Source organism: Lithobates pipiens, unplaced genomic scaffold, assembly GCF_037356315.1.
Source record: "Lithobates pipiens isolate NorthernLeopardFrog02 unplaced genomic scaffold, aLitPip1_a1.2 Scaffold_19, whole genome shotgun sequence".
Classification (NCBI taxonomy): domain Eukaryota; kingdom Metazoa; phylum Chordata; class Amphibia; order Anura; family Ranidae; genus Lithobates; species Lithobates pipiens.
Window position 1 is genome coordinate 506,163,259 of NW_027507764.1, and position 27,158 is coordinate 506,190,416.

At 41.9% G+C, this 27,158-nt stretch overlaps 1 protein-coding gene across 3 annotated transcripts in view; it reads left to right on the plus strand.

Annotated features, from left to right (window-relative positions):
- The window catches only part of VPS13B (vacuolar protein sorting 13 homolog B), a 1,337,220-nt gene that overhangs the window by 741,814 nt on the left and 568,248 nt on the right, over positions 1-27,158 (plus strand). For all 3 annotated transcript variants that reach the window (XM_077493096.1, XM_077493095.1, XM_077493097.1), the window contains one exon: positions 15,805-16,008. In XM_077493096.1, coding sequence (XP_077349222.1) covers positions 15,805-16,008 — 204 coding nt within the window. The remainder of the gene's footprint in view (positions 1-15,804; positions 16,009-27,158) is intronic.

Sequence of the window (27,158 nt, forward strand, 5' to 3'; positions counted from 1 at the left end):
AAAACAACTCCTCTCCCCTAATTGAGTCTGCTGTCCAAGGCAGACACACACACAGATTAGCCATTGCCTTCATGCACTGATCGAATGCTGGTCTTCCAGGACCATTCAATAAAAAATGGTCGTTAGACGGGTTTCTGTTGAACAGAGAGTGGTACCGTCATGCTTTCCTTGCTACACTATGCTTGTGTCAGGTCATTGACTTGCTTTACTTGTATAGGATTTACTATTATGTAGCAACTGCCTTATGGATGTAATTTTCTAGAGAAACTCCTTAAAAGTTTACAATTTAATTTACATAATTGCAGATCATACAAATTACGTGATGATTGGCTGATAGCCCTTAAAAAGGTCCTCCGGCATTTTATGATTTGCAGTGTTTGTTCAAGTATATTCACAGATATCCCCCGATAGAAATGTGTTTTATTGTTCTGTGCATTGTGCATGTTCATAGCAATATATTTTAACAGTATCGTTGTAACATTCTGGCAAGCCACTTTTGTGAAAATGTACATTGTGTCTTCACAACTGGTCATCGCACAAAGGTATTGAGTGTCTTACAATGTGTCTTGGTCCTCAGTCAACTCCACTGCAGCTGGGTGACCTGCACAGCACTCTGCAGGCTTAGTGTGTCTCATTTATAGAAAAGATGTTTCATAAACTATACCCCTGTGATTTGATGCAATTCAACATTCAAGGTAAAAGCATATTTGGAAATATAATATGCAAGGAACATATTTTCCTGGAAAAGTTTGCAGTCTACAGCAGTTTAAAAAAAAGATCAAAATGGCTCTGTTGATGTCTACCACTGAGTGGCCTAACATCTAACCTTTTTTTTTTTTTTTTTTTTTTTTATCCTTGTGGTGGTAAAATTCTTTATTTTTGCAACAGGCATTTCATATTTTATCTTAAAGAATGTCTCTAAATCTAAAGCAGAGATACAAAGCAACTTACCAAGTATAGCCTTTCACCTTAATTTTACTCTTTCCCCCATTGAGCACTGTATCCACTGGACCAGGACAGTTTAAACTGCACATTATTTACATTCATAGGAAAATTTAAAACTATGGTGCTGCTGCAGCCTCCCAGACATACTAGGATGGATGTCAGGAAGGGAGGTATAGACCAATATATCAATCACTCTAAAGAGGGTGGCAGGTCCCCTAAAAACAGGTCTTGAGTAAAATGAGTTCACATAAACAGAAAAGAACCCGGACGGCACCTCCACCTGAGTGTAAACTGTATGGGAGGGGCATAACAATGTAAGTGCATTACTTTATTGACACTTTTATGCTCCTCTCATACAGTTTACACTCAGATGGAGGGGACCTCTGTGTTTTCTATTCTCTACATCCATGCTGTCTGTACCTGTTCAAGAAATAAGAACAAGAAAAGTATCCACACAAAATACTTAATTGAACATTATACATTTCTGTTCTTGCTAATGTCAGCATTTGAATTTTATACAAGTTTACTTTACACTGATATGAATTTACCTGATATGCCAAATGGGTCATTCTTGTTATTCACTGTGTTCCTTTAAATAACACGTGCATTAGGGATACCAGAGTATGGGGAGACATTTGCTCAAGGTGCCAAAGTGTTTCCTCTCATTTACATATATTGCTTCCCCTACTGGGATTCACTGCAAGTTAATACTCTACACAGTTTACTGAGCTTTGACCTGCAGTGCTTACCTGTGTGAGAACTTTCACCCCCTCAATGGAGTATCAAAATTATCATCCTTGCCAGTCCTAATGCGTACCAGTATGACATCAAAATATGTCAATAACTTGGTTTTACTTGACATATGAATAGCTAAGAACAGAAAAGCTGAAAGAAAATTACAAGGATTTTATCATTTTCGTGGACACCGATCAGCTGTAACTTTATGACCACCCACATAATATACAGTGCCTTGAAAAAGTATTCATACCCCATTGAAATGTTCCACATTTTGTCATGTTACAACCAAAAATGTAAATGTATTTTATTGGGATTTTATGTGATAGAGCAATACAAAGTGGCACATAATTCTGAAGTTGAAAGAAAATGATAAATGGAATTACATTTTTTTTTACAAATATCTGAAAAGTGTGGTGTGCATTTGTATTCAGCCCCCTTTACACTGATACCCCTAAGATCTAGTGAAACCAATTGCCTTCAGAGGTCACCTAATTAGTAAATACAATCCACCTGTATCTCTGTATAAATAAAGCTGTTCTGTGAAGCCCTCGGAAGTTTGTTAGAAAACCTTAATGAACAAACAACATTATGAAGGCCAAGGAACACACCAGACAGGTCAGGGAAAATGTTGCGGAGAAGTTTAAAGCAGGGTTAGGTTATAAAAGAATATCCCAAGCTTTGAACATCTCACTTAGCACTGTTCAATCCATCATCTGAAAATGGAAAGTATGGCACAACTGTAAACCTACCAAGACATGGCCGTCCACCTAAACTGACAGGCCGGGCCAGGAGAGCATTAATCAGAGAAGCAGACAAGAGGCCCATGGTAATTCTGGAGGAGTTGCAGGATCCACAGCTCAGGTGGGAGAATCTGTCCACAGGACAACTATTAGTCGTGCACGCCTCAAATCTGGCCTTTATGGAAGAGTGGCAAATAGAAAGCCATTGTTGAAAGAGAGCCATAATAAGTCCCGTTTTGCAGTTTGCATGAAGCCACCTGGGGAACAAGGCAAACATGTGGAAGAAGGTGCTCTGGTCAGATGAGACCAAAATTTAACTTTTTGGCCTAAAAGCAAAAAGCTATGCATGGCAGAAAACTAACACTGCACATCGCTCTGAACACACCATCGCCACTGTGTAACATGGTGGTGGCAGCATCATGTTGTGTGAATGTTTTTCTTCAGCAGAGACAGGGAAGCTGGTCAGAGTTGATGGGAAGATGGATGGAGCCAAATTCAGGGCAATCTTAAGGCCCGTACACACGGTTGGACTTTTTGACAACAAACATGCAAATTAGCTGTTTTGGAGCAACATCCGACTGTGTGTACGCTCCATCGGACAAACTTTTTCTGTTTTCATCGGACTTTTGTTGGCTGTGCGAACGGACAAACTTTCTGGCAACAAAAGTCTGATGGAGCAAAGTCCGACCGTGTGTACGCAAAAGCATCGGACTTTTGTACAAGGTACAAACACGCATGCTCAGAACCTATGCAAACGATCAGACTACAATACAGAAGTTGACCAAAGGTGGCGCTGGAGTCATTGAACGTCCTCTTTTGAAGTGGCGTCCGTACGTTGTGACGTCACCACGTTCGTGTTTGTTGTCAAAAAGTCAGACCGTGTGTATGCAATACAAACTTGTGGACCACGCCCTTTGTACAAAAGTCCACGGAAAAGTTTGTACAAGTCCGACCGTGTGTACAGGCCTTTAGAAGAAAACTTATTAGAGTCTGCAAAAGACTTGAGACTGGAACAGAAGTTCAACTTCCAGCAGGACAACAACCATAAATATACAGTCAGAGCTGCAATGTAATGGTTTAGATCAAAGCATATTGATGTGTTAGAATGGCCCAGTCAAAGTACAGACCTAAATACAATTGAGAATCTGTGGCAAAACTTGAAAATTGCAGTTCACAGACGCTCTCCATCCAATCCGACAGAGCTTTAGCTATTTTGTAAAGAAGAATGGGCAAAAATGTCACTCTCTAGATGTGCAAAGCTGGTAGAAGCATATCAAAAAAGACTTGCAGCTGTAATTTCAGCGAAAGGTGGTTCTACAAAGTATTGACTCAGGGGGACTAAATACAAACGCATGCCACACTTTTCACATATTTATTTGTTAAAAAAAAAAAAAAAAATGTAAAACCATTTATCATGTTCCTTCCACTTTACAATTATGTGGCACTTTGTGTTGGTTTATCATATAAAATCCCAATAAAATAGATTTATGTTGTTGGTTGTAACATGACAAAATGTGGAACATTTCAAGGTGTATGAATACTTTTTCAAGGCAATGTAGGGTAGGTCCCCTTTTGCTGCCAAAACAGCCCTGACCCATCGCGGCATGGGCACCACTAGACCTCTGATGTTGTTTGCTGTGGTATCTGGCATCAGCATAAAGCCATCAGTATCAGATCCTTTATGTCCTGTAAGTTGTGAGGCGGGCTGCCATGGATCAGACTTGTTTTTTCAGCACTTTGTTCCATAGTACATCCTGGTGCCATCTTCTCCCCAGGTAGGAGACACACACACACACACCCAACCATCCAGATGATGTTAAAGAAAGCATGATTCCCCAGACCAAATCACCTTCTTCCATTGCCCTGTGGTCCAGTTCTTATGCTCATGTGCCCACTGTATGCATTTTGACCGTGGGCGCGTGTCAGCATAGACATCCTGACCGGTCTGCAGCTCCATACACAACAAACTGCAGTGTCCATTTTTTCTGCTTTCAACACATAAACTTGAGGGACAACATATTTACTTGCTGCCTAATACATCCCATTGACTTGTAGATGCTATTATAACAAGATAATCAATGCTAATCACTTAACTGGTCAATGTTCATACATTTATGGCTGATCGGTATATATAAAACATCAAATGACAGATACAGAAGCCAGCTACAACTAGTGAGCTCTGTGCTGCTGTTTTGGTGCAATGAAGATTGGAATTAAGGTACAGTTCCTGAGAAGGTTACTTTTCTTATACAGAAAGTTGTTTTTTCCACTTTAATTTCAAGCTCAGTAATGCAGAGATTATTATATTATTATTTAGATTCTAATCTTAACACAGATTTTTTATAATTTAGTTATTCAGAGAGCTGTTCCCATATTCCTCATGGGCATTGGGTTTTTCAGAATGCCTGCTATTGAGCACTGTTGGAAATTATTTTTAATTTTGAGATTAAGCACTTTTCTTTTCAGTTGATGTGTTTCTTCACACATTGCCAGTAAATTTAAAGTGATGTATAGTTTTGCTGCCATGAAGAATATTTCCCCTTTTTATGGTAAGCCACCATTTCCCTCTCCAATATAACAAAAAAACAAATGCCATAGTGCATTCTGCATGACTGGCAGAGTGGGTTTAATTACTGAAACTACTAACATTGAACCGGCACCAGAAAGTGTCAGAAGTACTGGCAAGCAGATAAAGAGAGACATCTCACACTAATTTGGGAATTACATGAATTACTCTATTTGTGGGAATTTCGTGTAGCATGCATTCAAACAGGATTTTTTTGAATAAGCTCCTGACATCAGATTACAATAATAGACCGTAACCTTCGTCAGGGGCAGCAAAAGTGAAGACCCTATGTGTGTCTGTATAAAAGGTGCGCTCACATGTTAATGTGCCATTTTTTATTTATTTTTGACACATTTGGTAGGTTTTTTTTTAATGCTTATTTTTCAGTTGACCTAATGGGAAAATGGGACTGCACTAATAATTTATTTAATGACAAGACTCCCTTAGTGGAAGTTCTGTAATGTCTTGGAATGGATGGATGCAATCCCACATTATTCCATAATGTAAAATAAACAAAACCTTTAATGATGAAAGTGAGACCCCTTTTTGATTACAATGGTAGGCGTGTCAAACTGGTTACAAGGTGTACAGATCCCAGTATGGGAGTTCCCTACATAAGTGAGAGGCTGTTAGATGATTTAGTTTGCCAGCATCTATTAAAAACAAAATATCCACAAAGTCCAGCTCCGATCTGCCCTGGGCTTCCACTTTGCCTTCCACAGTCCACACCCCTCTGTTCTCATTGGCTGGGGAGAAACTGTGAGGCATTTTCTGAATGGAGAGGAGCATGGGGTGAGAAGAGCCCAGGATGGGGAAGTGTCTGTGCTGTGTGCTGGCAACATGGAATGGTAACCGAGCTCAGCGAGGCAAGAGGAGGAGAGTGCCGTCCTGTATCCACGATGGGACCGATGTCACTGGTGAGGTGAGACACCACACAGCGTCTTCTAGTCACCAGCTGGGATTCTCTGTTACTCCCCCCCCCCCCCCCACCAGGGATGTCTTCTTACCCCACTTCCCTGACAACTGGGGAAAAGACACACACCTCCGGGAGGTCACCTTCCCCCAACACCTGGCAATACTGACAGAGAAACCTTCAGAAATTGCTAATACAAATCCCTTAACACCTCCTGAGGGGCTGCAGGCTCCATATTTCATGTCACATGGCTTTGCCCCCCCCACATTTATGTTGCGTCCCCTGACCACCCCCCCCCCCCCCCCCGCACTGAATGCTATGCCTGCTGCTGTGCTTCTTTCACAGTACAGAACTCTATACTGTTCCTCCTCCGCAGAGCCAAAATAACATTCCTTTACAACACAGCCAGTCAGCCATGATCTACACAGGGTGTTTATGCCTACTGCAACTACACTGCCTTTCTGACCAGGGGATTTCACAGGTCAGAACGGCAACAAAAAAGCCAGATACACCCTGTGAAGGCTGATAGACTGTGTGTAAAGGAATGTGATTTCAGCCCTGTGTAGTGTGTGTGTGGGAAGCAGCTGTTTACATTGCTGGAATGGGAAATTAGCTCTGCCAAATGAGGTCCTATGATCAATCACAGGGAGATGTGTGCTATTTTTTTTTTCATGATGGGTATGTATGTACACCTATTTTGGCCTATATTTTTAGGGTGTTGTGATGGGACAAGGGGAATGTTGTTACTTAACACAGTATAGATTCAGACAGCCTATCTTCCTTTTTCGATTTTTTTCGTTTTTCTTTTGCTGATGTTCTGATTTAGTTAATATTGGTGTAAAAACTGATACATTGGTGAGCTAAGCAAGCTTTTAGTAAACTTTCCTTTAAATTGCTTGTTAGCACTGGGCCTTAGTAAAAAAAAAAAAAAAAAAAAAAAAAAAACATTTCCTCTGTTGATGCTGTCACCCCTATTCCCTTGTATAGTTTCTCCTACTGTTGATACTTGTCATGTCTGGTGAATAGAATAGGCAGCAATAATTGCCTTGTCTCTGTTTAGGCTTATCAGAGCTGCCTTTTAATCACGTCTTGCCAAGTTCATCTTTTGAACAGGAAAAACTGCATTTCACACATTCTTACTGTATAGCTACACTGTAAATCAAACATGGAAGGTCCTTGTTGATAGATGCATAGGATGCTAATGATATGGCTTAAAGCTATGCATAGCACATAAGAGGCAAATGCATAGAACTTTCAACCAGTGTTTTATTTAAATTGTTCCAAATTTCACTGTTGACAGCTTTCATTGCACAGGAAAATCAAGAAAAATTAATTTACCATCTGCTGAACATTGTTCTCTCTTTTTTTTTTTTTTTTTCCCCCAGCATCTGTTCAGTTTACAAAAACCTCAGATGGCCGCATATATCCACAGGCAGTATAGCCGACATTATTATTATACAGGATTTATGTAGCGCCAACAGTTTGTGCAGCGCTTTACAACGTTAGGGCAAACAGTACAGTTACAATAGAATTCAATACAGGATAAATCAGAGGGCCCTGCTCATTAGAGCTTACAATCTTAAAGACACCTATCTGTGGTCAAGTAATAGGCCTAGTCCACACAATTGTGTAAATAGCCCTATTATGCAATGCAGCACATTCAGTGCCATATAAAGTATACAGTGCCTTGCGAAAGTATTCGGCCCCCTTGAACTTTTCAACCTTTTGCCACATTTCAGGCTTCAAACATAAAGATATAACATTTTTATTTTTTGTGAAGAATCGCCAACAAGTGGGACACAATTGTGAAGTGGAACGAAATCTATTGGATAATTTAAACTTTTATAGCAAAGAAAAAACTGAAAAGTGGTGCGTGCAAAATTATTCGGCCCCTTTACTTTCAGTGCAGCAAACTCACTCCAGAAGTTCAGCGAGGATCTCTGAATGATCCAATGTTGTCCTAAATGACTTATGGTGATAAATAGAATCCACCTGTGTGTAATTAAGTCTCTGTATAAATGCACCTGCTCTTTGATAGTCTCAGGGTTCTGTTGAAAGTGCAGAGAGCATCATGAAGACCAAGGAACACACCAGGCAGGTCCGTAATACTGTTGTGGAGAAGTTTAAAGCCGGATTTGGATACAAAAAGATTTCCCAAGCTTTAAACATCCCAAGGAGCACTGTGCAAGCGATCATTTTGCAATGGAAGGAGTATCAGACCACTGCAAATCTACCAAGACCTGGCCGTCCCTCTAAACTTTCAGCTCAGACAAGGAGAAGACTGATCAGAGATGCAGCCAAGAGGCCCATGATCACTCTGGATGAACTGCAGAGAACTACAGCTGAGGTGGGAGAGTCTGTCCATAGGACAACAATCAGTCGTACACTGCACAAATCTGGCCTTTATGGAGGAGTGGCAAGAAGAAAGCCATTTCTCAAAGATATCCATAAAAAGTCTTGTCTAAAGTTTGCCACAAGCCACCTGGGAGACACACCAAACATGTGGAAGAAGGTGCTCTGGTCAGATGAAACCAAAATCGAACTTTTTGCCCACAATGCAAAACGATATGTTTGGCGTAAAAGCAACACAGCTCATCACCCTCAACACACCATCCCCACTGTCAAACATGGTGGTGGCAGCATCATGGTTTGGGCCTGCTTTTCTTCAGCAGGGACAGGGAAGATGGTTAAAATTGAGGGGAAGATGGATGCAGCCAAATACAGGACCATTCTGGATGAAAACCTCTTGGAGTCTGCAAAAGACCTGAAACTGGGACGGAGATTTATCTTCCAACAAGACAATGATCCCAAATATACAGCAAAATCTACAAAGGAATGGTTCACAAATAAACGTATCCAGGTATTAGAATGGCCAAGTCAAAGTCCAGACCTGAATCCAATCGAAAATCTGTGGAAAGAGCTGAAAACTGCTGTTCACAAATGCTCTCCATCCAACCTCACTGAGCTCGAGCTGTTTTGCAAGGAAGAATGGGCAAGAATTTCAGTCTCTCGATGTGCAAAACTGATAGAGACATACCCCAAGCGACTTGCAGCTGTAATCGCAGCAAAAGGTGGCTCTACAAAGTATTAACGCAAGGGGGCCGAATAATTTTGCACGCCCCACTTTTTATTTTTTTATTAGTTAAAAAAGTTTCAAAAATCCAATAGATTTCGTTCCACTTCACAATTGTGTCCCACTTGTTGGTGATTCTTCACAAAAAATCAAATTTTTATATCTTTATGTTTGAAGCCTGAAATGTGGCAAAAGGTTGAAAAGTTCAAGGGGGCCGAATGCTTTCGCAAGGCACTGTATATTATGCAATCAATGCTTATTTAGAAAGCTGTGTGCAGATATCTTCCAATGCATTCAAATTATGTGCAAGCTGAACAGTCTGTGCTGTGAATATTGAACAGACAAATCTCAGTTATCTATAGAGCTGGGTTGTGGACAGTTCTCTTCCAGCAGTCTTATTGGCTTGGCTTGACTTGTGTTTATCTATTTACTTTCTAAAATCTCCCCATCTCCAGAAGCAACCGGCAATCACTCCCTATCACGACACAATTTAAGTTCTTGCCAAAATGTTTTCTTTGTAAAGATTATCAATGCAGTCTGGTTCCCAGCATTCTTCCACACCCTGTACATGCTTCCTTGCTTTTTTTTATTTATTGGCTGAGCTTTTTGTGTTTTAAAGGCTTTTCGTTTCTCTTTATCTGCCCTTAACCCTGTCAGACACCCACATCAATGTAGCATAATGAATCTATCTGGAGTTTTATTTAATTTTTTACCTCATTATCCCTTTACACAGTAACTACCCCTCTCCTACTACCCCATTGTGGATGCAATTGGTTATCTTACAGTATACAGTTTTATATTCACTCTGAAGACTAAATGTTCCATACATTAGAATAACGAATTAATGGAAAGGTAAAAGCTGCAATACCAGATTTCAACAGCAGGTGGTGGCAAAGACAACATTTGCAAGTACAACTCCACCTCTAAAATTTTGGGACTTTACTAAGTCTTAAAGTGAAAGTAAACTGTCCATTTTTTTTTTATTATTATTATTTTAAATTGCCCCCCTCCCCCGAATGTTTATGCCATAATGTGCTAGTATGCACTGCATATTAGCACATTATGACAGACCTACCTTTGAAATGGAGCCAGCGCTGAGCTGTCACCACTCCTAATGCTTTCATCGTCACCTGATTTTCCTCCCAGTGCTTTCTGGCAGTTTGAATGGCCGAGTCATGATGAATTCACTGTTATGCATGCATAAAGGCGGTAATATTGCAGCATGGCATTGTGGGCACACTGTGCATGCACAGTGTCGTCGGCTGGAGCTATTGTAAATAGTTCCTAAATGGCACAAGTTTAGGAAAGATTCCCAGTACCTACATGTAAGATTATTATAAGGTTACCTGTAGGTAAAAATTAAACATCAGCGTTTACTACGGCTTTAAAATGGTATTAAACTGAAAAGGAAACTTTTATTGTTTTGCAGCTTACTAATTCTTAGATGTGGTGGCTGCATTAATTTTCTTTTTTTAGGATTGCTTTCTTTTACTTTCACCTGATGGTACCACCAGTATGGCTGTTGGTTTTCAAAAGAGCAAGCTGTCCTGCACATGTATCAGTTGACCTTGGTTCACACTAGATGTGGTGCAAATTCACTGCGTATTCTGCAACACATCAAAATCGCTACCCATTCAAGAGAACTGATTACGGAATGTATGTTAAGTTAATTACACCCTCTGAAATTGGTTTAAAAAATGTAGTGTGATTTGCAGAATCGGATCACATGGGTGTGCGATCCCTTGCGATCTGATTCTGGTGCAGACAAAAAAAAGGTCCTGCATGAGTTTGGTGCGAATACGGTGCGATTTGAGACATACAAATCCATGGGTCAAACTCCAGATACAGTGCAGGTAATTTGCAATTTACATATCCGGTGTCTTGCATCGCATCAGTGTCAACTCTGGCTTAGAGTTTGAGACAAACCATATACTATGTATGCATCAAAATTTCGGCTGCCAAAACATATTGGCTGAAAATGGTCTTTTTGGCAATTTGCCGAAAGAGAAAAATGGCCAATAATGGATCCGAAAATTGGGCGGGGCCTTGTTGGGGGACGAGGCTCCACCCCCCGCCCTTGTGCTGCCTATCATGGGGGGCTTCCTATAGCGTAGAAGAGAGGAGAACCACCGCTGCCTTGTTAATTAGGGCGCTGGGAACATCACAGCTTTCATTTCAATAGCTGCGTGTTCCCCGCCGCGCGCCGTCACTTACAGCCACTTCCCCTTGTCCGGGGAACTTTGATAGAGGGATCACCCGTTACAGGATCGGGCAGGTGATCTGTCTCTAATCAATCAGGTGGCTCTCCTCTCTCTTCCCCTGCACAGGCTGGCTGCAATGGGGGACACTGGCTGCAATGGGGACACTGTCTGGCTGCACCCAGTGCGAAAGAATTGTAAAATAGTTTATTTATGTCTTATATCTACACTTGCTTATATTGCTTTAGCAGGGGTGTGAACAGTTGGCTGTGGGCGTAATTACACCTTAAATGATTTACATAGCTTTTTTACTCTGCGACTTTAATGTGACTTTGGATGAGTGCAACATTGTTACAACTAACCACTGACCAATGTGACCAATTTTTTTTTATCTTCACAAAGTCATTAGATATGTGAAGAGTAGGCCGACTGGGTCTTGTAAAAATGATCCTCCTACCCAAATTGCTCTATTTATTTTGGCATGCCCCACTCTATCTGCCGCGTCACTTATTCCGTGACATGGAATCCATCCTTAACTCATTCATTTGGGGCTCCTCCAGGCATAAGTTGGCCTGGCGGACCCTCAAATGCCCTGTCCACCTTGGGGGGGCTGCGCTACCTGATCTAGAATTGTACTATCTGGCCTCCCAGCTCTCCCACCTATACTACCTCAATACCTACGACAAAATAAGATACTCCCACCTGGTATGCACCTCGGTGACGGACGTAATAGCACACCCCTACCAAATTATTTTTTCCAAACACCGAGGTCTCTCCGGATCGGGGTCTAGATGTACCATGTCTGGGCACCATGCCCGTGTTTGGCGGGAGGCACAGCTTAGGTCTGGGGCTCCCCCTCTGCATGCACACACGCCCCTCTGGGACAACCTTGATCTGCCTGAACTGCTGGGGATACCGGACTATAAGGTGTGGATATGTAGAGGGGTCATTTATTTGTCTCAAATCTACACACCTCACGGTGTCAAATCATTTAAAGTACTTAAGGATGAATTTGGCCTCCCCAACCACTCGTTTTTTCGCTATTTACAGGTCCGCCATGCTTTGCAGACCCAGTTTGGGAGTGTGCCCCCGCCCCTGCCGAACTCGCCCCTGTTGAAACTAGTTCTCGGAGATGATCCCCGTAAACTTATCTCTGCCATATATCTACATCTCCTTACCCCTGCGGCCATAGCTTATGCTTACAATCTTAAGCCTAGATGGGAGGCTGACATCGGACAGGTGGAAGACGAACATTGGGGGGAGATCCTGGCGGTGTCCGCCGAGGTATCTCCCAAGTTGTCGGACAGACTCACTCACCTCTATATACTCCATCGCTCCTATGTCACCCCCACCCGGCTAGCAAAATATAAACCTGATTTTGACCCTGTATGTCCCAGATGTGGAGACGCGGCCAGCACTTTTTACCATCTTATCTGGACCTGTCCCCCCATACAACGGTATTGGGCACAGATAGTTCAATTTCTGCACGACCACATGGGCTCCCCCCTCACTCTATGCCCACGGCAGTGTATTCTTGGCCTTCTCCCCATCCGGGAGGAGGGCAAGTATCTTAGGATCTTCCTTCAAGAGGCTCTCTTTGCTGCTAGAATGCAAATAGCTCAACTATGGCTTCAACCCCAATCCCCAACGATCCAGCAGTGGAAGAGAGCCATCAACCAAACTGTACCATACAAAAAAAGAATTTACTCTGAGGATGCCCGCAGAAATTTCACAAAATTTGGGATAGGTGGCTAGAGAGTTCCCTCAGCTGTGTGTGATGAGGCGCCGGGTGTGTGAGGAAGGGGTGGGCTGTCACCTCTTGGGGGGGCCTTGTGGTGTTCACCTGTATACTGCTTATGGATATTGTACCGTGTACACTGTGTCTTTTCTCTTACTATGTCAGACATAGACTATGTTCTCCTTCCTGATATTTGGTGCCTGTTGCACCAGTTCTCGACTGTATATTATTATGTCTACTCTTTTTTTTTTTATGAATGCTCAATAAACTTTGGCTTGGTTAAAAAAAAAAAAAAAAAAAAGATATGTGAAGAGCAGAAAATTTAGTTTAGTTTAATTTGGTTTCTATATTTTCTTCTATATTTTCTAACGAATTCAAAATTTTTCAGAACAATTTGAATCAGTCAAAAAATGATCGACCTAATCTAATTCTGTGCTAGTTGTTAAGGAGCGGGCCGGGAAGCCGGCCTCCACATCCTTAACAACAGATGACTTGTAGGTTGTCAGCAGATTTCCCTAGTGACAGTTGAATGTAAAAAAGAATGGCATTATCCAAGCATGCAGCACAGCAGATCAGGAGGGGGGGGGGGGGGTTGGGGAGTGAGCACCTCCCCCCCTCCTGAGCCATAGCAGGCCACATGCTTCTCAACATGCGGGGGGTTGCTTTGAGGCAGGGAAGGCTCTGACCCCTCCCCAAAACACCTTGTTGATGGGGACAGGGGCCTCTTTCCCACAACCCTGGCCAGTGGTTGTGGGTTTCTGCAGTTGGGGGTCTTATCAGTATCTGGAAGCCCCCATGTCCTGCCCCCCCCCATGTGAATGAGTATGGGGTACATTTTACCCCTATTCATTCAACAAAAAAGTGCGTAAAGAGCCACGACACAAGTTTTTAAAAAGTCTTTAATAAAAAAAGATATTTAAAACTGGTGTAGATAGATCTATTGTCAATCACACTGCCTGTCATCTGAGGTTTTTTTTTTTTTTTTTTTTTTTATGTTTTTGGGTCAGCCTTAAAGAGGAAGTAAAGCCTCTTAAAAAAAAAAAAAAAAAAGGCAAAGGCATAATGAGCTAGTATGCATAGCATACTAGCTCATTATGACTTACTTACCTGAGATCAAAGCCCCCACCCACAGCGGTCCTCGGTCACCACTTCTGTCGCCGCCATGATACCTGGAGTGATGTCACTCCAGTGCGTGCACGCCGGGGCCGCCACTATTGGCATGATCCCTGTTAGAAACTGCACTCTTAGTGCGCTTGCACCCTATGTCTACGGCTCATACACCGTAGACATCGGTTCCACTATTCTTGCAAATATCTCCTAAACCTTGTAGTTTTGGGAGATATTTCTTGCGCCTACAGGTAAGCCTTAATCTAGGCTTACCTGTAGGTTAATGTTGTTGTAACTTTAAAGTGGCATGAAATTTTCCCCAACTGCAATCAAGTGGATGGTAGGAGAAGGCATTTTACGTTAATTACCATTAGCAAGTGTTTATACAATTGCGTCTGAGGCTTTTGAATAGTTTGTTAGTGTGGAAAGGGGTAAGCACCTTAGAATCTTTGAGTTTATCCTGCTGTCTGTGTCTCTTCCTGACCGACGCACACACATTTACGTGGGCAGAATGGCACGGACAGGCAAATGGGCGTACAGGTACGTCCCTTTAAATTTGCCACCGTGCCATCTCACGCTGGTCGGGACCTCCGTGAGTCCGATCGTGGGTCCCGCGGACTCGAACACAGGGATACCCGCGATTGTCTCACGGGGAGGAAGAACAGGAAGATGCGAAAGTAAACAAGCATCTCCCCATTCTGCCTAGCAACAGTGACACTGATCTCTGCTCCCTGTGATTGGAGCAGAGATCAGTGATGTGTACAACACAGCCACGCAACCCCCCCCCCCCCCCACACACACAGTTAGCAACACGCCCCTAGGACACACTTAATCCCTACACTGCCACCTAGTGGTTAACCCCTTCACTGCCAGTGTCATTTACACAGGAATCACTGCATTTTTATAGCACTGATTGCTATATAAATTACAATGGTCCCAAAAATGTCCAATGTGTCCGCCATAATGTCGCATTCGCAATAACATCGCTGATCGTCACCATTACTAGTAAAAAAAAATATTAATAAGAATGCCATTAAACTATCCCGTTTTATAACTTTTGCGCAAACCAATCAAACGCTTATTGCGATTTTTTTTTTTTTTTTTTACCAAAAATATGTAGAAAAATACGTATCGGCTAAAAAAAAAAACTGAGTAAAAAAAAATTATACATTTTTGGGGGATATTTATTATAGTAAAATGTAAAAAATAATGCGTTTTTCTCAAAATTCTCTTTTTTTTTTGTTTATAGCGCAAAAATTAAAAAGCGCAGGGCTGATCAAATACAACCAAAAGAAAGCTATATTTGTGGGGAAAAAAGGACATCAATTTTGTTTGGGAGCCGCGTCGCACAACCGCGCAAATTGTCAGTTAAAGCAACGCAGTGCCGAATAGCAAAAAGTGGTCTGGTCTTAAGCCAGCAAAATGGTCCGGTCTGAAAATGGTTAAGGAGGTTCTACCACCATATTCTTTAGAGACAGGAAGTGAGGAGGGTTCTCTTATAGAGCTTCCAAACTATCCCAAAAAGTTTTTTTTTTGGCTTTTCAAATTGATAAGTGTTCCAATTCATGCCTGAGTCAGGTTTATATGAAGCCCTCCATTAATAAGGTACTCCGTTTCACCAGAGCCATTGGGTTGACACATAGGGAAGAAACATTTAGTGCATTGCTGGATTACATATCTTCTTTTATTTTCATTTCACAGAGTCTGGTTATTGCATTTTCCAGTAGCTTTGTTTTTTTTTTTGTTTTTTGCTCTGTAGTAACATGAAAGTGTGTCTATTTTCCAGGTGGAGTTGTTGTATCAACTGACAGACACCATGAGAAAGGTATGGGAGAGGATTCAGAAGAAGGGAGTATTGTACCAGTCCTCCATGTACTTTGACTCCTCGTCGGGTGCTGCTCCTAGCTCTCCAGTCAGAAGCAGCATTGGCACTGCACCTCATGATACCAGCACATGCAGCCCATCTGCTGATATTGGGACCACTACTGAGGTAAGTGTTGATGATAATGTGAAGAGTGCTGTCAGCCTGTAAAACATTTGCAAACATCCGAATTCAATGACAGAACGAATCCATCATAACAAATTTTGTGTTCAGCTTTTCATTCTGGCCCACCTCCTTTGACCACGAGAAAGCTGAGAACAAATTATTTGAAAAGAGCACTTAATAAAATAACAAAGAAAAATAAATCCTGAAGACTCAAATAGGGCAGGTGCTGCCAACAAATCTAAATCAAAAATCCTTTTTCTTTGGTGCAAGTCAGGGAGTTAAAAAACAGCTCATTACAATATTTATTTTTTTGTGGTTGAACTGGATGGACTTTTGTCTTTTTTCAACCTGACTAACTATGTAACTATGTGATATTAGAGCCATGAATTCACCTTTGGTAACATGTTACACCCAAATTTAGGGTGTAACATGATACCAAAGAGCTCCTGCCTATGCCCCTCTTATCCCCCGCTGTGATAGCGGTCAGGAGCTGTCACAATTTAAAAAGAGCGCGGCAGTGTGGGTCTTTGCCAACACAGCCACATCATTCATTCACAGTGATCTGTGAATGAATGAACTACAACCACTATCTCCCACCACGAAAGATGGCTTGTAGTTTTCAATGAACTGCAAGGTCGCTGGTGAATGCTCTCCTAAATCATTGATCTTATTGCTCTCCAGTAACTGTCTGCCCATATGGGAGGTATGGGCAGACTGCTATACTGAGATTCTGCAGGAGCCTGACATTGCGCCCATGTTCTGTTGATCGCAAGTGCAATGCTCTGCAGGCTCCAAAAAATAAAAAATAAATATAATACATGCACACTTTTTTACTTGCAAAAATCTGTGCATTTATTTTAATTTTGTAAAAATACACAGTATGCATAAATGAGGCCCCACAGCAAAAAGCCCAGGACATGGGGCGTCCTAGCAACAAATCCATTGCTTGCTAACATGAAAAGTTGGGCAGTTCCCGCCCTCTGTTCAGACCAGCCACTCCTCCTGCAATCTGCCGTGCAATGCTAAGGTAGGAATGTGAAGGAGAGACTGTGATTGCCAGTGGGGCTGTGATATAACAAGGGGGGGGGGGGGGTGGATTGCATGTAGGTCTCTGATGTAAATAGGGAGACTGATGTAAAGGATGGGGGGGGGGTGATTTGAAGGTAGTCGGGTTAAATAATGTGGGTGACTGAGGACACTGATGTAAGGGGGAGGGGAGAAGCTGTGATATGAGAGATCTGGGTCATAGCACAAACATGAAATTCAGATTTCTGCCGAGAGAATATTTTACTGACTGGCCTTTTCCGTATGTTTTCATTTCGTACCTACTGGAGTAGATGATAGTGTCAAGATTGTCAGAAAAGTGAGCAGGACTTTTTTTTAAGAATTTGCATCACTCAACCATTGTCCTGGCAGCCATTTTTATACAGCTGCATGTCATAACTTTGTATCAATAATGATGTACAATGTTACAGTAAAGAAGAAAAGCACAGTCATCTGTTTTCCCCTGATACAGAAATCTTCCACATGTGTGATTCACCAGCCTGTGGTCTGGGATAGAGAAGGTTTTATGATTATGTGGACATGAATTCCCATATTAGCTGACTCTCCAGCACCTTTTTTCCGGAGTCACAGCCAGCAGCACACAGCCAGTGAATTGCTTTCCTCTCTGTCTTGCAAAATATCAGGTGCGAAGTTGTTTCCAGCTGTGCTAGGCGTACTTTACTACACCAGTCTTAGAATGTGTGATATCACATTAGCTGTAATAGAAGATGGCAGGCAGCTTTTAAAATTGGGGTGTGGGGGGTAATCATTTCCTCAGGTTTGGTTTGGAAAAACAATTGTAGCTCATTTATAACTGTTGAGCCAGAGCAGTGTACTTTAGCCAATATCAATTTATAAATGTTTGCCTTCAATTTGCAATGTGACTGGTTGCCATGGGCAGTACCTTAAGCTAACTTTACTACGTGGATGACTTGGAATTTAAAGGGATCCTGTCATAATAGGTTCATAGGATCTGCAATTGCTGACTTGTTTATGAAGGTGCAAGCATCAAGGCTCTTATCCTTATCATCCCTTGTGTCACCACTTGGTGGGCCATTTCCAGATATAAGCATGAATGTAGGAGTTGAATCAACCCCTGATGGGCATATATATGTTTGTAATAAGTTAGTGACTCTGCAAGTTCTGGTTGAAGTATTATCATTATTCAGGATTTATATAGCGCCAGCAATTTACGTAGAGCTTTACAATATAAAAAGGAGACAATACAGTTACAATACAATAAAATACAAGAGGATTAAGAGGGCCCTGCTCAGAAGAGCTTACAATCTAATAGGGTGGGGCAGGTGGTAGAAAAGGTTGTAACTGTGGGGAATGAGCTGATGGAAGTGGTAGGAGATTAGTTGGAGACATGGTAGGCTTCCCTGAAGAGATGAGTTTCCAGGGATCGCCTGAAGGTAGCCAGAGTAGGGGATAGCCGGACGGGTTGAGGTAGCGAGTTCCAAAGGATCGGAGAGGCTCTGGAGAAATCCTGGAGATGAGCGTGGGAGGAGGAGACGGGAGAGCTTGAGAGTAGGAGGTCTTGAGAAGAGCGGAGGGGATGATTTGGGTGATATTTGGAGACAAGATTGGTGATGTAGCTTGGGGCAGAGTTGTGAATGGCTTTGTATGTTGTGGTTAGTATTTTGAATTTAATTCGCTGGGTGATTGGGAGCCAGTGTAGGGATTGGAGTAGAGGGTTGGCAGACACTGAGTGGTTGGTAAGGTGGACAAGTCTGGCAGCAGCATTTTATGATAGACTGAAGAGGGGATAGCCTATGGAGAGGCAGGCCAATGAGAAGGGCGTTGCAATAGAGTCAAGGCGAGAGATAACAAGGGAGTGAATGAGAAGCTTGGTGGTTTCAATTGTTAAAAAGCGGCAAATTTTAGAGACGTTACGGAGGTGAATTCTACAAACTTTTGACAATGATTGGACTTGGGGCTGAAATGACAAGTCAGTGTCTAGGATTACACCTAGTATCCTGGTGTGAGGGAGGGCCTGATGGTTGCATTGTTGATTTTGATGGAAAAATCATGGAGGGGGGCATGTGCAGGGGGGAATATTAATAGCTCAGTTTTGGAGAGATTTAGTTTACGGAAGTGGTGTGACATCCATGTTGATATGTCAGTTAGCAAGTTAAAGTAAAGTATAAGAACAGCTCTGGAGCTTGAACCTTCAAAAACAACTCTCAGCTATGACAGATCCAAAAAATCCTTTGACTCTTTTCTTAACTTTTTTATAATTATATTCAAGCTATGCTAGCTTAGTATAGATTCAGATGAAGAAAAATAAATAAATACATGAGTGCGCATTGGGGGATATATTTACTAAATGAAAATCTACTTTGCACTGCAAGTGCACTTGAAAGTCAAGTCAGGCCTTCTCGTCCACATCCGTGCCTGGCCTCACCAATGCGCTTCTGGAAGAATGGTCAAACATTCCCGTAGACACGCTCCTAAATCTTGTGGACAGCCTTTCCAGAAGAGTTGAAGCTTTTATAGCTGCGAAGGGTGGGCCAACTCAATACTGAACACTATGGACTATGACTGGGATGCCATTAAAATGCATGTGTGTTCAAATTCAGGTGCCCCAATACTTTTGGCAATATAGTGAATTACCAACCCCAACTTAATCCCTCTCACATATTGATGATGGATATCACAGACAAACAGGCTGCCTTAAAACAGAATTTGCCCTGTCTAACAATTCACATTAAAAACAGAGGGTTTAGTTGCACACGTTTGCAAACATATGTGGAAGCCGCACTGCTACACCAAGGCTCCTTTGCTGTGTGCATTACTAATGCTGGCCATACACTATATGAAAAATCGTTCAAACTCGTTTTCAAATAGTAAACACTTGGCCAAGAGAGCAAATGATTTTGCCATTATGTAATGACCAAATTTTGATCCATAAATTGTTCAATGGACATAAATGTATCGGTTTTTCCTTTTGTTTTGTCACATATGCCTAGTACAAACAGTTTTGGCAAGAAACCTTTCTGTTTCTTCAATGTTTTGGCTCTGAAAAGTTGAAACCAATTTTTTAATTGTGCCCTTTAACTGAGCGAAAAACAAACAAACTGTCCACATGACAGATTTTCTAAAGAATTTTTGGCTAGTGTATGGCCATCATAATGCTATGTTTAAGTGTCTCCATTTTGAAGCATACTAGTTATAGCAGTGGCTAAATCAAGGGCAGGTATGCCCGGAGGGAGCCCACTCCTCCTTAGAATCTTAAAGGATAAGTTCACCTTTAGCAGCATGTTACATGTTGCAGCCATATTTAGGGTGTAACCTAGAGCATGCTCTAATACACCTGCCTTACCCGCCAGTGCTCCCTGCTCTGTGACAGTGGGCAGGGGTTCCTTTCGGTGCACCTATTGTCACTTTTTAAAACTACTAGGCTCTGCGGGTCTCCTCCCACACAACCGTTTCATTCATTCGCAAAGTACTGGGAAAGAAAAAACAACACATATCATTAGATGTCCGTCTGCATGCTCGAAGTTAATTAATTCTTCCTCCAGCTTTGTAACTGAAAGCCCATACAGGGGTATAAGCACAAAACTAGAGGAAGACTGTGCAGGAGCCTGACATTGCACCCACAATATGCTGATCAAGGGTTCAATGCTCTGCAGGCTCCAGGAAAAAGCAGCTCTATATACATCCCTTGCACATGTGTATGCTGTAGTACACCCATGTGAACAAGGCTTAATTCTCTTACTAGATCATCAAAGAATAGGCTAAAACATAATTCCTGGATTCCTAAAGATGGGTGCAGGTGCCTTTTTTCACAAGTGCCTACTAAAAGTGCTGAAGAATGTGCCAAATTCATGTGCCTGTCTAGAACTTGTACTTGAATTTGACACAAGACACTTTTGCAAAATCTGTCTGATCTACTTTTTTTCTCTGTATGCTAAAAAAATTGTTCGTCTTAATTAGCTCCACTTTTACATACAAGCCTCTTTTTTTTTTACTCTAAACCTTGGTGTGGCACTTCTATTTACACACTCAAACATAATTTCTTTAGTGGTATCAGGGCAGATCAGAAGACTATTTTTTTTTTTTTATTACATTTTTTTTTATTATTTTTTTTAGCAGATAGAGGTGTTTTAAGCTACTGTTCAGTATATGAAGAGTTGTTTAATTGCTTTATCGTTTTAAGCTTTCTCTTCAGTTTATCACATCATTTCGGTAATTTTGGTATCACAAGGGGGCCATACACTATACAATCTTATTGTACTTATCTCCTTTAGCTAAATATTCAGACATGCATTGCAGTTATGAAGTCAGAAAGTCCACTGTCAATTTAACCACAGTTAAATTCTCTGTAATCCTCTGCAGCTAAATTTCACAAAGCTCCTCACGTGTTCTGGGAGGGTCTGCTTCCTGAGGTTTGTGCTATGTAATTTACTCTTTCCCTCTGCTTGATGTATCAACAGTCATATTGGAACTTTCAAGGCAGGGTGATTTAGTGGCTGTGCATCCTAGCAACCAGGCATTAATATACGAGACAGATTAGGTTGGGATTGGTAATCCTTCTCCTCCATTACTTGTTAAAGAAAGAAGGGTTTTCCCTGGCGTGCTGGCGCTGTTCCTATCAACCAGGGGACTTCTTTCACATTTTCTGGGCTTGCCCAGTAATTGTACACTATTGGAAGGAAATTCTTCAAGTGATTGCTAAAATAACCAAGACTAGTGTCCCTCAGGATCCTAAATATTGTCTCCTGGGGCTGGTGGAACAAATGTCAATCCTCAGAGCTAGGAAGATACTAATATCTCTACTACTGTATTATGCACGCAAGGCCATTACGATGAGCTGGAAGCCGCCGTCACCCCCCTCTTTCAGGTTCTGGAAGGCTCTGGTGAATGCCCCTTTACAGAGCCACCTACTCAGGTAGGGGTTGCCCACAAAAGTTTGAAAAAGTGTGGACCTGTTGGTTGGATGACAATACTACGGCAACAGATGCAGTATCTATCCCCTAGATTAACATTATGAGTATAATGTGATAGCAGATTGACTCAGGTATTTCCATGTCTTACTATCCTACCACTGTAATAGTGATCACAGAGTCTCCTGCAGTAAACCCGTCCCCACATAGGGGTATAGTTAGTTAAGGTTGTGTTTTTTAATGGTCTGACCGGCTGCGGCATGTTGCTGCTGCCAGGTTGGGTTGAGGTGTTATAAGGTATGCTCCGGCGTGGTTCTCGACTGTATCGGAGGAATCCCGCCCTGCGTGGGTAATGTTTGGCCCCTGTGTGGGCAAGTTTGTATGTCAATTAAAAATTTTATAAAAATGATTTTGAAAAAAAAAAAAAATGAAAGAAGGGTTTACTCAGAGATGATACCCTCACTTTAAACCCGTATCCACTATTTATAAGACCATGTCTCCCTCTGTCCACTCGGGGCTGGAAACTCTTAAATCTAAATGGATACTGGACACTCCCTAGCTTAGATGATGAAGGTTGGGGAGAAATATGTGAGCGTGCCTTTTTACAGCTGGTTTCCACAAAGGACAGGTTGATTCAGTACAAACTCGTACATAGGACTCCTACATCTATCTCACGCCTGCATGTTTATACAGAATATGTCCCTCCCTTCCTGCGGAGCGTTGGCGGTGTGCAGTGGACTCAGCAGACTTTATCCACATCTTTTGCCAATTCCCTTGCATCCAAACTGTTTGGGAAGCGGTTGTCTCGGTCATACACTCTGTGACCACTATTCATGTGTCCCGGACAGTGGAGGTTTGGGGGACACTCTGGCTCATCTTCGCGCCTCCAAGATGCTGATAGGATTATTATACTTCTATGCAAGAAAAAATATTCTTCTCCAGTGGAAATCCTCATCTGTTCCAACCATTACCTTGGGGGAAAAGGTTAATTATTGTTAATTTACCTCTGTACAAGGCCACCTATTTGGCGAGAGGATGCCTTAAAAAATCCACAAGGTTTGGGACATTTGATTAGAGGACCTGTCTACCAATACTGACCCTGAATCTCTTAATTAGTGGATTGCCTTACAAATGACTAGGTGAAGAAGTATACATAGTTGAACCCAAATCCAATCCACATGTCTAATGCCGCGTACACACGGTCGGAATTTCGGCCAGCAAAAGACAGATGAGAGCTTTTTGTCGGAAAATGTGACCGTGTGTATGCTCCATCAGCATTTTGCTGTCTGAATTTCCTCCAGCAAAAGCTTCAGAGCAGGTTCTCAATTTTTACGACGAAAAATGTTTCTATCGGAAATTCCGATCACGTGTATGCAATTTAGATGGACAAAAACTCACGCATGCTCAGATTCAACTACAAGATGGAAGCTATTGGCTACTGGGTATTGAACTTCCTTTTTCTAGTCCCATTGTAGTGTGTTGTACGTCACCGCATTCTTGACGGTCGGAATTTGGTGTGACCGTGTGTATGCAAGACAGCTTGAGCGAAATCCCGTCGGAATTCCGTCAGGAAAACCATAAGAGCTTTTTCCGACCAAAATTCCGATTGTGTGTACGCGGCATAAGAGTTGTGACTTCTTTCTTTGTTAAAGGTTGCTTAATAGCTGCTGAGTAGCTGATACCTACAAAATATTAACAATCTCAGAAGTTACTGGAGCATGTAGTTTTGTTATAGTACCAATAGTGCCACTAATGTTAAGGTTTTGTTTTTATACTGTTTGTTTTATTGTGATGAATGCCTACCGAGCCTGGGTATGCCTGATAGGCTCTATCTTGTATCTGAACTTGAAACCCAATAAGAAGAATAAAAATAAATAAAAAAAGAAGAGTGTTCATATAACCACATTACCTAGGCTAGTGCATTACAACTAAACCTGGATGAAAAACGCAAGCCCTTAGCTGCATTCTCTGTTTACATTTCAGGGTTCCTTGTCCAGCTTTGACTGGAGGGGCTGCTTTGGTAAAAGAGACTCTGCAACATATTGCTGAGATATTCTTTAGAAAAGGGAACATTTTCAAGATGGTTTAATTTGCTAATGGAGCCCATCCAGTCAGGTGCTGTGTGTTAGCACAGGTATGGAAGTTTTAGCTTTTCCTGTATGGAGGCCGCTTTCACATGTCTTTCCTTTGCTGCTGGAGAGCACAGTGCAGCACAAACATTTCCTGCCCAGGGCTGCTTAATTTGGCTGTGACCTCGCTGTAAGCTGGCAGAAGCCTGAGCAAAGGGTGGGGCAAAGTGTTTGGGAAATTGCTTTTGGCAATTGAAAAATGAGCTGGTGCAATTTAATACAACACCATGAGACTAGAAAGCAAATGTAAAAACAATCGTTTTTCTAAGCACAGTGAACACATTTCTACCAGATTGTCAATAAGAAACCCACATGTTTGTTTCCAGGCAGTGGAAAATTGATGTTGCGTACTAGATTAGGAACATTTTTCTGTCAATATATCTGTATAAATATATTTCGGTGTTCTTTGGTTGTAGAAAATTTGAGGACTTTTTTTTATTTCCAGTGGAATATTCATATTTGTCAATCCTTGCAAATGAAAACCCCGAATGAACCCAATTAAAACACATAATAATTTAGAAATGTATGTATGAAAACGGGAGGAAAGGATAATTTCAGCTCACAGCAACCAATCATCTTTTGGCTTTTTCAAAACTGTACTAGACAACTGACAAGTAGCCTTTGCTTGTTAGTGAGGACACTTCTCGTTTTTTTTTCCCCACTTCTATACACAAATTGCCTTACTAATGGTGCCCTTTAATCAAATTTTTTTGGATTAAATGTTAGATTTACATAATTATGTTGATGCCTAGACAACATTAGCAGTTTAGTGTTTGCCTACTTAAAGTGATAGTTAAGGCTTTTATTTTTAATTATTACAAACACGTCATACTTACCTGCTCTGTGCAGTGGGAAGAGCAGCCCAGATACTTCTCTTCTCAGGTCCCACGCTGGCACTTCTGGCTTCTCCCTCCCAAGTGCCCCCACAGCAAGCAGGTTGTTCTGGGGGCACCCAAGCAGGTTCGCTCCTGAACCGTGGCTTTGTGCATCCATTCGCTCACAAAGCTGCGGCTCGGCCACGCCCCCTGATTTTCTCACTGGCTGTGATTAACAGCAGCAGGAGCCAGTGGCTCCCACTGCTGCCAAAAGCCAATCAGGAGTGCAAGTGCCTGGAAAGACAATAATCTCCTGCATATTGATGGATCAAGAGGGGGCACGTGTAAATATTAAGGGGGCGGGGTGGCTTCTGCACACAGAAGTTTTTTCCCTTTATTACATTTCCAAAATGTAATTTATTCACACGGACGATACGTTCAGGTCCGCCTGTCAGTTTTTCAGGCGAACCTGAACGAATGCTTCATAGAGCTCTATGGAGCGTCGGATGTCAGTGGTCATATGTCCGCTGACATCCAAGCCGCTCCGATCCGAAAAAGTGTGACGGAGGAAAAAGCTGCGACACTGCGGTCCGTCATCACCCGATCTCCCATAGGGGAGAGCGGCGCTGTGACAGGTCCGTCCCTGCACAGTGTGCAGAGACAGACCTGTCATCTTCCTGCTCAGCGGAGATCGCTCCAGCGATCCCCGCTGAGCAAGCAGATAACCACAGGGCGGATCAGCACTGATCCGCCCCGTGTGAAAGGACGCTAAGAAGTACAGTGGGGATCAAAAGTTTGGGCACCCCAGGTAAAAATGTGTATTAATGTGCATAACGAAGCCAAGGAAAGATGGAAAAATCTCCAAATGGCATCAAATTACAGATTAGACATTCTTATAATATGTCAAAAAAAGTTAGATTTTATTTCCATCATTTACACTTTAAAAATTACAGAAAACCAAAAACTGGCGTCTGCAAAAGTTTGGGCACCCTGCAGAATTTATAGCATGCACGGCCCCCTTTGCAAAGCTGAGACCTGCCAGTGTCATGGATTGTTCTCAATCATCTTCTGGGAAGACCAGGTGATGTCAATCTCAAAGGTTTTAAATGGCCAGACTCATCTGACCTTGCCCCAACAATCAGCACCATGGGTTCTTCTAAGCAGTTGTCTAGAAAACTGAAACTGAAAATAGTTGACGCTCACAAAGCTGGAGAAGGCTATAAGAAGATAGCAAAGCGTTTTCAGATGTCAATATCCAATGTTTGAAATGTAATTAAGAAATAGCATTCATCAGGAACAGTGGAAGTTAAAGCAAGATCTGGAAGACCAAGAAACATATTAGACAGAACAGCTCGCAGGATTGTGAGAAAAGCAATTCAAAACCCACTTTTGACTGCACACTGAAGTTGTGGTACACTATTCCACTATAAAGAGATACTTGTACAAATATGGTCTTCATGGAAGAGTCATCAGAAGAAAACCTGTTCTACATCCTCACCACAAAAATCAGCGTTTGAACTTTGCAAATGAACATATAGAAAAGCCTGAGGCATTTTGGAAACAATTTCTGTGGACCGATGAGCTTAAAATAGAACTTTTTGGCCGGAATGAGCAAAGGTACGTTTGGAGAAGAAAGGGCACAGAATTTAATGAAAAGAACCTCTGTCCAACTGTTAAGCATGGGGGTGGATCAATCATGCTTTGGGGTTGTATTGCAGCCAGTGGCACAGGGAACATTTCACGAGTAGAAGGAAAGGTGGATTCAATAAAATTTCAGCTAATTTTGGATGGTATCTTGATGCCATCTGTGAAAAAGCTGAAGTTAAAGAGAGGAAGGCTTCTACAAATGAATAATGTTCTTAAACACACCTCAAAATCCACGGGGCATTACATCAAGAGGCATAAACTGAAGGTTTTGCCATGGCCTTCACAATCTCCTGACCTCAACATTATTGAAAATCTATGGCTAGACCTTAAAAGAGCAATGCGTGACAGACAGCCCAGAAATCTCAAAGAACTGGAACACTTTTGTAAGGAAGAATGGGCAAAGATACCTTAAACAAGAATTGAAAGACTCTTGGCTGGCTACAAAAAGTGTTTACAAGCTGTGATACTTGCCAAAGGTCGCAGTACAAGATATTAACTCTGCAGGGTGCCCAAACTTTTGCAGATGCCATTTTTTTGTTTTCTGTAATTTTGAAAGTGTAAATGATGGAAATAAAATTTAACTTTTTTTGACATATTATAAGAATGTCTAATCTGTAATTTGATGCCAT